The sequence below is a fragment of the Chamaea fasciata genome, unplaced genomic scaffold, assembly GCF_029207755.1.
Source record: "Chamaea fasciata isolate MVZ Bird 193981 ecotype frontalis unplaced genomic scaffold, bChaFas1.0.hap1 SCAF_30, whole genome shotgun sequence".
Taxonomy (NCBI): Eukaryota; Metazoa; Chordata; class Aves; order Passeriformes; family Sylviidae; genus Chamaea; species Chamaea fasciata.
Genome location: NW_027094115.1, coordinates 4012116 through 4027904, shown reverse-complemented (window position 1 = coordinate 4027904; position 15789 = coordinate 4012116). Strand labels below are relative to the sequence as shown.

Sequence of the window (15789 nt, the reverse complement as noted above, 5' to 3'; positions counted from 1 at the left end):
AGGAGGGCCAGAGCCGCTGGGCCTGTCACAGGCTGGGTGAATTCACCCGGGGTGGATAAACACAACACTCTCGTGGACAGGACCAGGTGCAAAGCTCAGGTCCGGAGCAGAACCTTCTCAAAGTTTGTTAATTGATACAAATTTTTTGCTGTAACCTGAATTTCAGCAGAGAGCTTTGTCATTGCCGCCCCACCACTGCCCAACTCCTCATCCGCGGTGTGGATCATGGACCTCAAACTGCCTGAACTCCTCCACTTTGCCATTCCCTCCTCGCCTGGTGGAGATCACAACACAACTGTTTTATTCTGGAGGTTAAAACCCAATGTTTTATGGATAAAAAGGAGGAGGAATGCGCATTCCACCATGGTCCCTAACTCCCAGGCCCTTCCCTTTCACAAGCCAACTGCTTTCCCCCAGTGAGTATTTCCTGGGTCACGAGGGGTGACCCTTCCCATCTGGAATCAATCAGTCAACTCCTGACAACTTCCTGAAACACCTCACTCCATTTCCTGTTCTCTCCCCCTTCCCTCTTTTCCCCCTGGTTTGCTTCACTCTTCAAAACTGCAGGCCACAGCAGCTTAATGTTAGAGGGTCAGACACAGTTAGACTCCAAAACACTACACGAGAACACCTTTGACCTTCAAAAATCTTTACATCTTAGCCAAACAAATCAAGGTCAACGTTTCTTGCCATTACCTTGTTAACCATTTCTGTGCAATTTTTTTTTGCCAATGCCCTCCTGAACACGTATTTACCGACAGCACTTGTTCTCCCAACGTCGTAAAATAGTCCAAGCCATTTTTTTTAAAAAAAACATCCCTCTGTATTTAGTGCTGATGAAAGGTGATGTGCAAACTTCCTTGGAGATTTAAATTCTCACTTTTGCCCACGGCGCTGGCAAATGGTTCTGGGGAGTTTTTTTTTTCTTTTCCTGCCCTGATGGCAGTGCTTCTCGTGGATGATAATTTGGCTCCTTTGCCTGTTCTCAGTGGATGATCTTTCACCTCACGCCGTTTGTTAACGCAAAATTCAATCCAAAGGGAATGATCTGAGAACAACCAAATAGGTCAGGTAGGCCATGGGTTCTGGTAATTGGGGCTGAGGGCCAAATTTTGGGCACAGAAAACATAAAAATCACAGATTTTGTGCCACACAAAACCTGGACCAAGCTGTCACCTCTGCTGGGGTTTCAGAGGACAGCGAGCAAGAAAGAAATAGAGAGGGCAATGTGTTATTCCTTCATCCTCCCAAACACAGAATCCTCCCACTTCCCTCAGAATTTCAGGGAATTACAGGATTCTGGGCTCTTTTCACTCTCCTTGGGGTCCTCCCTGCCAATCTGCAGAGGTCTTCTCCTCAGCTGAGAGGCCACAGCCTCACAGCAGCGATGCTCCAGCAGCCCTGGAGAAATGCTGGAGCTGGATCCCCGCGTTATTTTTGTTCCCCAGGTGGATTTCTGAGCTGCAATCCTGGCTCAGAACCCACGGGGAGGGTTCACCTCCCGTGACATCCAGCCCAAAGTGTCTTTAGCACATTAAACTCAGCTCCTCTGAGCTGCCCTGCCCCTCCTGCGCCTCCCTGCACAGTTTCCTTACAAACCTCCACCTGGGAGCTGCAAATTTCCCTCCCCCAACCACCTTATATCAGTATTTTTATATTCTAAAACAGATCACAGATATGCAAATCCATTCACATCCCCAGATATAAACCCTGTATCAGTCACAGACACCTATTTTAGACATATGGTGCAAACATTCCAGGCATACAGGCATTTACTTCCATGTAACATATCTCATCACTGTGTAAATGATCTCTTCAAAAAAAATTCCTGTTACCATTCCAAGTGTGGAAAAAATTCTTTATGACATTGTACATCTGGAAACAATATTGCATTCCTGATGCACTTTCCCTTACAACTCTCTGGTCACAGCACCATGTTATTTTAACTTTTCCAAAAAAAAAAAAACAACTGCTATGAGGATTTATTATTATTATTATTATTATTATTATTATTATTATTATTATTATTATTATTATTATTATTATTTTCCAGCTGAGTGGAAGGAAAGATGTCAGGCCTCATCCTGCTTGCCTGGGCTTGGGCAAGGCTCCCATTGATGTCACCAGGAATTTTGGTTGAGGGAGTAACACAGGAGGAGAACCTGGATGTGATGGGTTTGCTTCAGAGCTGGATTAGGAATAAGATAAATAATGTGAAAAACGCCAGCAGCCTCACTGTGCTCAAAACGTCCATGGAATTCTTTGGGAAATCCTCTCCAGGAGCCTCCAACCTGGGGGCTGACAGGGCAAACTGGGCACTTGGCCTTCACCCCAGGGAACCTGAAGGTCTTGGGACACTTGGGGACCACTCCTGGGTCACTGACACCTCATCTCCTGCCACTATCCACAGCCAAAGCACGGAGCTGCGTTCAGAAAATCATTTGACACCATTCCCACCTCCTGCCTTTGACGCTCGGCTTGTTTTAAGGCCTGATGATGAGGGAATTTATGGCTTACAGCCTAAATTAATTCCTGGTCAATTTACACTTAACATCAGCTTTAAAATGATCATTTCCCTTCCTGACCTACCTGAGGGTAATTTCAGAGAGCTGTTCCATCCCTCCTCAGCGCAAGGGTTTGAGCCAAGCTCCTGTCCAGCCCCTGAACCCTGAGTAACCCATTCCTGCACCTGTTCCAATGTCATTCTGCTCCCTTTTGGCTGCAGTTAATTCAGTGTACTGTGCCCAAACAAGAAACCAGAAGGGCCCAATGCAGAAATCCCCCTCCTTTCTGCTGGCAGTGTGGGACAGAGCGGATCTCATCTGTGGTTGGCTTTTGATGGATGAGGCATCACTCTGGGAACTCCCTTTCCCCGTGGATATTTTGGCCTTCAGATCTGAGCACATCAAGCTCCTGGAGTGGTTTGTTTTTTTTTTTCTCTTGCAGCTGAGTCAGTCCTTCCCTGACTCACACAGAATCCAAAATAACAAAATCACCTTTCGTTGGGTCGCTCAGCACCCAGTGAAGAAATCTGCCCCCTCCAGTGACAGGCCCAGGCTCTGCTGCCACCGGCTGCGTTTGTTTTGCAAATCCATAGCTGGGAAACGAGTCCCCCATGGTGATTATTCCGTGATATTCCACCTCTGGCAGCAGCTCAGTGGTCCCTGTCCATGGCCCAGCCTGACCACGGGGGTCTCTGGCACATCCCCATCAGCCTGAACAGGATTCCCTGTCACAGCAGTTATGCTTTATCCTGTGTTTTATCCTTTTTCCTCCCTACATCCCTAACTCCCAATATCATCCCAGCCCTCCTCCTCCTCCTCCTCATCATTTTCCATCTCCCTGAGTGACACAGACCCCTCAGAGCTCAGGATCTGGTGAAATCCCAGCCCCAGCCAGCTTTGCTCACGTGCCTGATGATGAACTGATCCAACCACTGCGGGGTCAGGAAGGAAACCTCCCCGGGGATGCACCTTGTTATTTTTCCTTTCTCTTCCTCCCTAGAGCATCTAGAGGAGGAGGAGGTGGGGGGGGGGGGGTTACCTGCCAGGAAACATTCCATGTCATGTTTTCTGCTGAAAACAGAGGGCAATTACTGACCTCTCTCTTATAGCTCCTAAAAAAAAAAAAAAAAAAAAAAAAAAGGGATTTTGGTTCAAAGCTGACCACTGTTGGTACCGATTTCTGCTGCCTCCTGCCCCTCCCTGGCACTGCAGGACCTGTTTAATCACTCTGCTCCTGCAGGAAGCAGAATTCCCACTCAACAGGAGCCTAATGTGTGAGCACCAGGTCTCAGCTGAAGCATTTTCAGCTGAAGAGCCTCATCTCAATTCCACGGAATTATTGTTCCCCTTTACACACCGGTCGTTACCATTAAAGTATCATTGGGCTTCAATCAGGTTCTGCAGGAGAAATTCTCATTAAATGGAGGGCATTTTTTATTTCATTTTATTTTATTTTATTTTATTTTATTTTATTTTATTTTATTTTATTTTATTTTATTTTATTTTATTTTATTTTATTTTATTTTATTTTACTTTACTTTACTTTATTTCACTTTATTTTACTTTATTTTATCTTATTTTATTTTATTTTATTTTACTTTACTTTATTTTACTTTATTTTTATTTTACCTTATGTTCCATTCCTGGGAGGATCCCTCACTTGAGAGCACAGCCCTGCCTCACAATACCTGTGTAAACTCAATTTGCAGAGGAGCTGAACTCAAAGCCTGTGTTTGAATCGGTGATTTTAGGAGGATTTTTGCCTCAGTTTTCCATCCACCAGCTTTGTTTGGAAATATTTTAATTGATAAATAGCCAATATTTGCTTCAGTTGAATTCACAAGGACATATCGCTCGATCTCTGTGGGTTTTGGGCAGCCATCAAGGAACTGTCAAAGTATCTCTTAGTTCTAGAAATGTTCCCTTTCCTTTAATTCTGGGAAGATTCTCTTTCCCTGCTTTAGCCACTGACAGACATTGGAGTAGTGATTCACAATAATTCACAATAAAATCATGTTACTACAGGGGAAAAAAAACCCACCCCCACTAAAATAATGGCCACGCATTCCTTAACTTCTGGTGGAAAACATGGTTTTCAACAGCACCAAACTCATTGCATTCGGCTCAAAAAAAAAAAAATAAAAAAAAGGAAGGCAAGAGAATTTAATTGTATTTTTGAAGCTCTACTTAATATCAAAGCAAGTTTCCAATATTCCAATGCAGGAAAACTCAGTAGGATTCGTTGTAAGGCACAATTTCCACATCTTTTATTTGTATTTGTGCCTCACCAACAAAGCTTCAGGTCTGGGCTTTCCTTCAGGCTCCATTAAAGAGCAAAAATTCTGTTGGGTGAGACCCTTTCAGGCCCAGGTTTCAGTATTTTTTATTTCATTCAATAATTCAGTGTTTTAAATCATATTTCAGGATGATTTCCACACATTTATGACACTTGCATTTGTGTCTTCATTCAGGCTCCATCAAAAAAGCAAAAATGGTGTTGGGTGAGACCCTTCCAGGCCCAGGTTTCAGTAATTTTTATTTCAGTCAATAATTCAATATTTTAAATCATATTTCAGCATGATTTAAATGAGAACTTTGATAGAAGGATCCTCTCTGCTGTTTTTTTTTTCTTTAATAACGACAGAAGACAAGGAGAATCCTGATGTCTTCTGTGAAATAATCCCAAAATATCTCCCATACAGGAGAGCCGGCGGGTGGATGGGCTGAGGAATGAAGGAATTCCGTGCCCAGGGATGGGATTCCTGCAGGGTTTGGTTCCATTTTCCTGTTCAGGGTTTCCCTGTTCAAGTTTTCCCTGTTCAGGGTTTCCCTGGACATCTGAGGCTGTTGGATCCTGTCACGTCCCCATTGGGGTCAGGGGACACCAAGAATAATCCCGAGACCACAAAGACATTTCTGCCCTCCCCACCCCAAAAACAAAGTCGGATCCAAACTCCTCCTGCAGCTCAGCCTCTGATGGGAATCGAGGATTTGAGGATTTTTTGGGAGGAGCCAGCAGGGGTTTGACATCAGAGCTGAATTTCTCCGATATTCCGGCGCGTTTGGGTCCCGAATTTCTCTTTTGGCAGCTCCAAGCAATATTCTGTGTGTTATGGCAGTGCCTCGTGTCCCCAGGTGTTAATCAGGAGAGCCCTGGGCACGATTTTTTAACAAACTCAGGACAACCCCCCAAAAAAGGGGAATATTTATGTTTCCTGACATTCCACAATCAGCTCCAAGAGCCAACAAGATGTGCTTACACGCCGTAAAAGAGGTTTTTCTTTTGCTTTCCAGTTTTTTTTTTTTTTAGCATTCTTGGCAGATGAGAAGTAATTGCTGGGGTGTGGGTTTTTTTTGTTTTGTTTTCTTTATGGAAATTGCCACTTGAAAAAAAAAAAACCAAAAACCAAACCTCAGTGTAAATTCCCTAACAATGAGCACCTCTTTTTTTTTCCTCGTGTCTTATCATCTCTCAAAACCACAGAGTGAAGGAGTCACTGCAGTCTCTTTAAACTGCTGGTGAAAAAAATTAGGTTGGTCAGGAATTTTTTGCTTTAAATTTCTTCATGTTCCAAACAAAAAGCTAATAAATCTCTTTTTCTTTTTTCTTTTTTTTTTTTTTTTTTGCCTGCATTTCTTTAATTTTTTCTGAGCTTTCAGAAGCTTTTTTGATTTGCAGGATTTCTCATAAAAGGTGAAACGTTTGGTTGGTTGTTTTATTTTTTTAATTATTAAATTTTTCATTGCTAACAGAAAAGGAAGAAAAATAAAAAAAATCACTTTTTCGCGTTTTGATTGAAAGTCTGAAGCAACTCTGAAAACTCCAGTGGAGTTTTAACTCCATTTATAAATGAGGAAACTGATGCAAGTGAACACCAAAAAAAAAAAAAAATGAAATATGAAGCCATGGAGCATCAAAATCCAAACCCACGGATGGATGTCACCTTCCCATGTCAAGGACCTCCAGGAAAACCACACACCCCTCAGTGAGCTAAAACCCAAATTTTATTACGGAGGTGGAAATCGAACTAGGGACAAGTTTCAAATGATGACCTTGCAAATAAATTAACCAGGTATTTTGGAGACATAGAACCGTGAAAGATGCATTGTACCAAACCCATGTGGGGTATTTTAAAAGATGATTCAATTAAAGGCGTTAACAGCATCGTGTGGCAAAAGCTGAGAGGCCAAAACACCCTCAAAATGTTTTGTAATTAGGAAATAGTTTGGCTTCTGACTGTGACGGTGTGAAGTGTAACATCTGTATTGTCTCACCCTTCACATGAGACTGAAAATGGAATAAAAGTCTTTGAAAAGCCTCTCAGGAGCCCCATGTCTGGGTCAGAAAAAGGGTTTTTTCCAACAATGTGGGACAGTGACAATAATGATGAGAACAAGCAGCATCTCCAAGGCTGGTCCTGGGCTCCATCAGTGAATTTTGGAGCCTCTGGCTGGCAGAGGACTCAGGGACTTGCCCCAAGGCTCTCCTGGGCCAGGAGTAGAGAGTTTCACCGGGGTGAGCGGCCCCGTTTGGGATCAGAGATGGAAAAAAGAGAGGAACTGGCTCATCGAGGGTCACCCAGAAAACTGGGGTACAGCCCAACCCCCTGATTCCATGGCTGTGGGTCATCCTGTCCCCAGAATCAGCTTCAGCCCCACTTTCCTCCTCTTCCAGCCCCACTTTATTTCCCTTCCAGCTCCTTTCCTCCCCTCCAGCCCCACTTTCCTTCCTTCCAGCTCCACTTTCCTCCCCTCCAGCCCCACTTTCCTCCCTCCCTTTCCTCCTTTCCCTTCCCAGATGACCTCACAGCACATCCCAGTTGTCAAATCTGGACCATCCCCTTGACGCCTCAACAGGGGCTCAGCTACAGGTGAAAGAAACCCTTTCATTTATCCAAACAAATTAAAGAGCTGCCAAAAATTGAAGGCAGGAGAGCCCTGCCTGCCTCTGCTCTCTCCCCACTGCCACCCTCCAGCTGCTCCAGGGGTTTGTGTGAGCTGGAATTCCCAACCCATCAGCCCCGATGGAACCAGTGGCAGAATTCACTGCAAAAAAAAAAAAAGAAAAAAAGCAGCTGGGTCACGGTCCCAAGGGGCTTGTTGGGTTTTTATTTTTGCTGTGAGATCTTAAAGTGACCAGCGCTGGTTTGGCTTCTTGGTTTGTTGTTGTTTTGTTTTGTTTTTCAAAAAAGGGAGGATGTGAGAGTGTTAGAAATCCAAAAAAAAAAAACCCCAAAACAAAACAAAAACCCCCAAAAGACAGGGGAAGAGGTGGGGAATGAGGAGGTTGCTTGTGCAGCACGTACAGAGCTACTTTGAAAAAATTCTGAGGCATCTAAATATCACAAGCACGATCCCTGCTGTGGGCAGCTGGATGTGCGAGCGCTTTTGCCCGAGGGTGTCAAATCAAATATCCACTGCTGGTTGGTACAGTGCGGCACTTCCCCCTGGGGACTCGGGGTGGAAAAGGAGGGAAGGGAAAAAAAAAAAGGAAAAAAATAAAAAAAAAAAAAAAGGAGGAAGAAAAAGAAAAAGGTTTAAACACAACAAATGGAGAAAAAACTTTAGGGCTGTCTGGTGGGGCTGTTCATGAGTTGTCGTTATGTTTATTTGGAGAGAGGAGGTGGGAAAGGAGAAGAAAAAGAAGAGCAGAGGCAGAGAGGTTAATGCTGAGCCTTGTAAGACTTACCTGGAACCGCCTCATGTCTCGTGGGTTTCCTGCTGTTTTCAAGCAGTTCTGATTGCACTTGAGAAAAAATTTGAGGAAGAATCTGGAAAGATAAAGAGGCACGTCACTCCCATTGAGCACAGCACGAGGTGTTGTTGCATTCTGGTTTAAAATGGACACGAGGTGATTTGCACGACGGTGGATCTTACAGGAATTTATCACAGCACAAACAAACCAAACTCCAATAAAGAGAATTTACAAAAAAAAAAAAAAAATAACCAACAGGTAAAGGGTAAGGAATGGGACTGAAATCCACCGTGGGGAGAGCGGATGCAATTCTTCTGATCTGCACCCACTCCCTCTCGGCAAATTTTAGACTCTCCATTTATCTCTCCCTCATATTCAAGGTCTCTCTTTGGCTGCCTGGAGGGATTTTTCCACGAAACGACACAGGAGGGTGATGGTATTGTGAAAACCCCAAAACCAACAGGGCGACTTGGAGGCAGATAAACCTTGGAAGGACCTGGAATGTATGAAAAAAAAAAACCCAGGAGCAAACAGAGCTCAGGGAAGAATCTGATGAGGTCTCATCCTGATGATGTTTATTTTTTTATTATTATTATTTTTTTCCTGCTGAAGATTCCAGTCACTAAAAGCAGAGGAGCAGAACTGCCAAGAGCCCAGATTATTCCTACCTCGATTTTTCTGAGGGCAGATAAGGAAAACACGAGCTCCAAGTGAAACATGACAGCTCACGCTGTCCGAGCAGATAAACCCATTAACATCCCACAAAGTTCTCCTGCCAATTATTCTTTTGCCCTGTCACAGACACCCATCTTCATGTGCTTTATTACCCTGCAGAGTTTTTAGCTTGTCGTGTACCCGAGTGGAATCTCCAGCCTGTTTGGTGACTCACCCAACGCTGCGAGGAGATTTTTTTTTTTTTGAGTTTAGAAATATTAAGCAGGATTTTTTTTTTTTTCCTCAAGCTGTTCCCACCAAATTTTAACTCACATCCATGGAGGAAAAGGATTCACCCCTCCCTCCCCTCTTTGTTTTCTGATTGAATCTGGACGTTTCAGAGGTAAAGAAACTGTGTGAAAAGCCACGGTTGTTGGATTTAGAACAAAACAAGCAAGCCTTCGAAAATTCAGGCATAAGCAAGAAAATTTTTTTGGCATCCTCTGCTGCAAGTGAAAATATTCTCTGTGATTCCCCTTCCCGTTGCTGTTTGTCAGACAAGATGGGTTTCACCGCAACAATTGTAATTAAAAAAATAAATCAAAGGCTTGGAGGTAGATTTAGAAGGGGGGAAAAAAGAGTGGGATACGAGGAGAAGAAAATAAATAGTTGAAGGATTGATTTCGAATACAAAGAGCAAGTTATTTATTTATTTCTCTTGCTGAGCGCTTTCCTTAAAAAAAAAAAAAAAAAAAAAAAAGAAAAAAATCTGCTTTTGCAGTAAGTTAAAGTCCCAGGTGAGCCAGGCCTATTTCCCTTTCTGTTACTATGACAACGATTTTTTACCGCAGTCCCTAAGTCCCTTCAGAACTCACACATTCATGCCTTGAATTAGAACTTTAAAGGAGAAAGATGGATATTTCCTGGGTTTACCAACAACACCCTCCAAACCAGCCCCGGCACCAGACAATAACACAGAAATCTGCTCTCCCTCGTTAGTGCCACTTCTCTCTGCGCTGCTCCCACCGCGAGATTTCTCCTCCATCTGCCCCAAAAATACAAAGAAAAAGCCACGGGCTGGAGTCGTTCGAATAGACAAACCCACTCCCACGAAAAAAAAAACCTCACCCAGAAAAAAGAATCGTGCCACAAAATCCACCCTGCCAGGAGCCCCTTTTCAATTCAAATCTCCTGGGTTTTAGCTAATATTTCCTTAAATCCGTCACAAATATGGTAGATATTTTTAAAAATGTTCATTTTCTCGAGGTGAGAGTGATATTTTCTCCACGTCTCCTTCTCATCTCGGGTCTCCCTTCAGCAGGACGTTGAGGTTCAGCAGGGAGAGGTGTCAGTGCTCAGCCGACAGAGCCCTGGGCACCTCCGTGCCTCCCAAACTAAAAATTCCTACAGAATTCCATGCCTTGGGAGCAGCACTGAGTATATTCTATTAAACGAGTCCTGCCCAGTCCGTGCTGAAACCTGGTCACGAAATGTTTGGGAGGATTTTATCCCTAAAAACGATTTCAGGAGGAAAAATTCCCCTGCACGCCTCGGAGATCCGCAGGGGAATGTGAATCAGCACAAATGTTGCTCACAAACAAAACTCCTTTTCCCTCTTTCCCTCCTCTCAGAGACATAAAAAAGAATATTTGCAGATATATAAACAGCTCGTAAGAGATGTGCAAACTCTAGAATGGAACCAAACCATAAAGTGAACCAAGGCAAGGAACTTTTAAATGGAAAAAACAATGATTGTTCTGCAGGAGAACCACAACAACAACAACAACAACAAAAATAATCCACAAGTCGTTACTTGTAAGGAAATATAAAACAAATTAAGCAGGAAAATGGCCAGCTCGCTTTTTAATTTTTTTTAATTCTTTAATGCTTGCATTAAAGTTGATTGAGGTGAGAAAAATGATCAAGGTGAACTGAAGAATGAAGGAAAGGAGCAGGGAAAGGTGTCTGGGAGAGAACTTGCTTTGTCAGCTGGGCTGATTTTGGGAAGAGCACAGATCCTGGGGGTCAGTGAGTGACACAACCCCGAAAAGGCAGACACAGAGAGAGAGGCAAAAAAAAAATTCCAAATGTACATTTAAACGGCGAAACCCACGAGCAAACTGCTCGACATGGCGTGGCAAGGAAGGAAAATCCCCTTTTTTCCTCCTAAATCTGCAGAAAATCAGGGTCCAGACCCCGCAGCGAACACCAGCCAGCAGCACAGGTGAAAAGGGAGCTGGATTCCAATTAAATCCGGGCTGATTGGTGCCGAGGGGGGCCACGGCCATTAAAAAAAATAAAACAAAAACCTCCCAAATTTCCCCTTTCCCTGGAGCTGCGGCGGCGTGGAGCGTTCCCTGCTCTGCACCGAGCACGGCCAAACCCCCCGAGGCTCAGCCTGGAGGGTTAACCCCAGAAATTTGGGGGATCCCAATTTGAGGGCTCTTAGAGTTGCCTCAGATTTCTGGAATCCTGCTGAAAATGTTGAATTTTCCTTGTTTTAAGATCCCACCAAAAAAAGATTGCCTTGGTCACTTCGCAAAATACTGGGTTTGCTTTTAGCACCTCGACATCGTGGCAGAATTCACATTCATTCTGCTAAGATGTTTTTTGGAGATCACTGGACGCGCTGCACTACGACCATTTCCCTCCTAATCACCCCAAAATTGAGATTTCATTTCATTTAGCTGCACACACAGGGATTTTTAGCTTTTTTTTTTTCCCCACTTCAACCACATCTATTTTTTTTTCCCCTTTTTCAGAGTTGCTCCAGTCAAATTTGAGCTGCGAGGGGGCAGCTGCATGAAATATTTTGTAGCTTGCTGTATTTATATATAGATATAGATATATTTTATACTTATATATACACACACATATATATATGTTACATATACAAAATACACACATATATATGTGTGTATAAATGTATATATATATTTTTTAAGAGGTTGCATCTGGGAAAGGCATGAATATTTATTGCAGCATTAGAATAAAAATGACTTGGGGGGAGAGCAAAGAGGAGGGAAGGTTTAGCAACTAAACGAAGCTGATTTAGGGGTAACAGGAGAATTGCAGAAAGATTTCATTAATTTCTTTAAATGAGACACTTTAGCCGGCTTTTGGCCTTAACCTATATATATATATATATACATCAAAGATAATGATAATTTTTTAAAAACAGAAGTATAAAAAATTTGATTTTGATGTTTCTTGGCCAACCTTTGGCCTTCCTAAGGACAGAATTAGGTGGGAGTTTAACAGGTGACACTGGCCCCAGCCGAGCCAAGGGACCTTGGCCCATCCTCTCAATATTTCAGGGTACTGGGGGAAAACCTCAACTGAAATCGACATTTCAATAACCACCCCTGAAAACTCCGGCATTGCCATAAGAAAAGCTGATTGACTTAATGCACAGACGTAAAATTAATTAAGATATAAGCACAGATTTCTGTTCCTGTCGTGTCTCTCTCATCCTTGACCTCACTGGGGACGGATTGGGAGGTCTCCAAAATGCCACCTCAAATCTGCCTCCCTCTTTTTGTATTTAAAAATATATTTTTTTTAAAAAAAAAGTTACTGCTTTAAAAAAGTTACTGCTCCTCCTGCTGGGAGTGCCCACCAAGCCCAGGAGTTCAGCTGGTGAATTAAATGTCCTTTTTCCTCTTCAGTACAAAGTCAACTGTGTTATCTCAAATGTTTTTTGGCAATGCTTTGAGCAATCCTGGCTGGGGAAGCACCAGGAGAACTCCTGGCACAGCTGAGGGTGCAGGGGGCTCTCCAAGGCCATGGGGAAAGGGGAAAGGCAAACTAACCAGGTCTTGCTTAATTTAAAGTCAGGTAAATCCTGAAAATCAGGTCAATTAAACTATTTCCAAAGTAATTTTTGACCAAGTGTCCCACCTAAGCCCAAATCAGCAGGTTCTGTGCCTGGCTAGAACTGGAACCTTTGTTCCACATCTCTAAAGGTGTTTGTCCACCTCAGATGAGTGAGAAGAATCAAATTGACCTCAATGAAATCCCGCTGGAGTCAGAAAAATCTTCCTGGTGACTTCAGCACAAGCCCTGAAGCTCAGTCCCACGCGCAGCAGAAGGTGTAATTTAAAATAAATAAAGAACTAAATAATTTTTATCCCCCATCCACTTTTTATGCTTCATTAAAACACAGGTACAGAATCAAGAGGTCCAACGTTGGCTGTATGTTGGGAACAGCCTCTGGACACACCTAAAGTTCTGGATAGACCTAAAAATTCTCCCCTGTAAAGCAAAAAATTATGGCTTTTTGGGGTTGCTGTGGAATTTGGAGTTGTGGCCTCAGTCGTTTTTTGGCAGGAGAACACGCTCATATCCATCCAGGATGATTCTGATTATGCTCCGCCAGCAAATCCTGCGACCCCAAAATCTAATGGAAATATAAAGATACAGAGCAATTCTGCTTAAATAATCCAAAAAGTCACTAAGGGAACAATGAAAAAAAAACCAAAAACAACCCAGAAGTTGTTATTATGAGCGTCAGTTAAACAATATTAAATTGGAATATACAGAGGAATATTATTGCAGCGAGGGCCTGACTGCAACTCGAATTCTGGACCAGGTCAGATCCTCCCCTGCATGTCTTGGCATGGCGACCTCAGAGAAAAGAGTGACAAGTGACCCTTCCCAGCGCCCCACACAACTACAAATTCCTCCCCTTCAAAAGGCCAAAATTTCCAATCAATAAATTGCATGTATTTGATATCACCACCCTGATTTTAATGAATTTCACAGCAGAAGGCTTCTCTGTAACCTGGATATTTATCTCCGGAGTCGTTTCAGTCTGTGGTGACAGGGTGTGTTATTAGGGAGCTGATGAGAAGATTTCCCGTTTTATTTTTTTGCAGCAGTGCCACAAAGGCACTTGAAATGAACGTGCACCTTCCAAGGTGTGAGGGATGAGCGGGGTTATTGCAGCCAGCCCGAGCGTTTGTGCGGTGCTCCACAAACAGCAGCTAATTAATCTTCACAAAACTCCTGTGCATAAAGTGTGAACCCGGCTTAACAAACGTGAAAACCAACATATGTAGGTCAGGAGACTTTCCTGAGTCTGTCAGAGCTTCACTGGGAGGGAAGGGAGCAGGAGGTAGAGGATGAGATCCCAAGCCCAGGCCAGGAGGAGTTGGCTGCTCATTTGTCACTTGGGGATTTTTTTTGTTAATAGAAAGACTCCAGTTGCACAAAAAAACAACCAACCAACCTAAAAAAACCCAACAAAGTAGACAACTGAAAATACACGCGCAAAAAACCCGAATCGACCAACAAAAAAACCCAGCCAAAAACACAACTAAAAACACACACACGATCCCCCCAAACCAGCCAAGAAAAATCCAACAAAATGCAAAACTAAAACCACACACACCAAAAACCCAAACCCACCAACAGAAGAAACCCAACGAAAAGCACAGCTAAAAACACGCACACAAAAAAACTCAACCCAAACAAACAAAAAAAAACCCCAAAAATACGCAACTAAAACCACACACGCAAAACCCCCAAACCAACCAAAAAACCCAACAAAAAACACAACCAAAACCACACACGAAAAACCCCCAACCAAATAAGCAAAACCAAACCAACCAAAGCAGAAAGCAGATTAACACCGCGCCTGTTATTCTTTCCCCAACAAAATCCTCATTTCCTGATGGGACAAACCAGAAACATTTCTCCCTCCTCTTGCCTCGATTCAGTGTAATTTCTTCAGCCTGGTTCCACTTTTTTCTAAGTGACTTTTCTTGCAGTCACTCACTCCAGTTAAGGTTTTAGGTTTAGAGTTTAAGTTTTGATGTGGGAACATTATTTAGGGCCCAACCCCTGAAATGCCACCTGGGGGAAGGCAAAAGTGTCTGATTTCCTCTGGCCCTGAGTTCAAAAAAGCCAATGTTGGAGACAGGTGTGAAAAAGGAACAAAAACAGGGTTAGGGAGTCAGCTAAGGGAGCTGACCAACTTAAAAATCAACCTTATAACATCCAGAATCAATCTTAAAACTGCCTCTAATTATATTTTTGCTCTGCCGAGATGTCCTGCTCACACTTGGGTGGGTAACACTCTCTACAGTGGATTTAAGAAGACGTGGGGTAAAAATATTCAGTATTTCAGACGGATCAAGAGGGGTTTTTTAATAGAAAGACTCCAGTTGCACAAAAAAACCCCCCGACCAACTACATAAAAAAACCTAGCAAAATACACAACTAGAAACACACACACAAAAAGCCAAACAAACAAAAAAAAAGATCATTGCACACAAGTCCCCAGCAATGGATCCGTGTCCAGCTCCCAGTCCTTTCCCTCAGCCACAGAACAATTCCTCCTCAAATATCCCCTCCTCTCTCTGGAACAACATATTTCTCTCCACCTTTTATCGAGAGGGTTTCAAAAAGCTCCGTTTCAAACCAATAATAACTGAATATAAACCTGCAGTGCGTCACCCAACCTCCAAACGTGTCAGGAAACTTGATTCTTTTAAAATTTATTTGTTTTCCGTGGATTTTCTACATGTTTTGCAGCTTTCATCTCTGAAGCAGATTGCGTCCCCTTTGCTCAGAGCAGGGACAAACCCTCACAACTGCAGTTCACGCTCTTTGGGGTAAATAAATGCTTTTTCTGTTGAAAAATGATCCCATTTTCAAGAAACAAGGGCTGGGGGAGAGTGCCCTGCCGGGTGCCCAGGCAGTCGTTTCTCGGTGCTCAAAGTGTTTATTTCCCAAGGCCACATTTGCTAGGGGAGAGGGAAAAAAAAAAAAAACCAAAACCAACCCCAAAATCTCCAAGGAAAACCTCCTTGTTTGTGCACTCTGATGAAAACCTGACACCATTAATGAAAATAATAATTGAACTCTATGGGCTCGAATCGAAAATGAAACACAACACTAACAGCGTGTTTGTAATTGCAATTGTTCTCCCAA

At 43.1% G+C, this 15789-nt stretch overlaps 1 protein-coding gene across 1 annotated transcript in view; it reads right to left on the bottom strand.

The window, feature by feature from the left end:
- Positions 1 to 15789, bottom strand: part of EBF2 (EBF transcription factor 2) — a 117793-nt gene that overhangs the window by 24560 nt on the left and 77444 nt on the right. The window contains exon 7 of the mRNA XM_066206194.1: positions 8194 to 8275. Within this exon, the coding sequence (XP_066062291.1) occupies positions 8194 to 8275 (82 nt within the window). The remainder of the gene's footprint in view (positions 1 to 8193; positions 8276 to 15789) is intronic.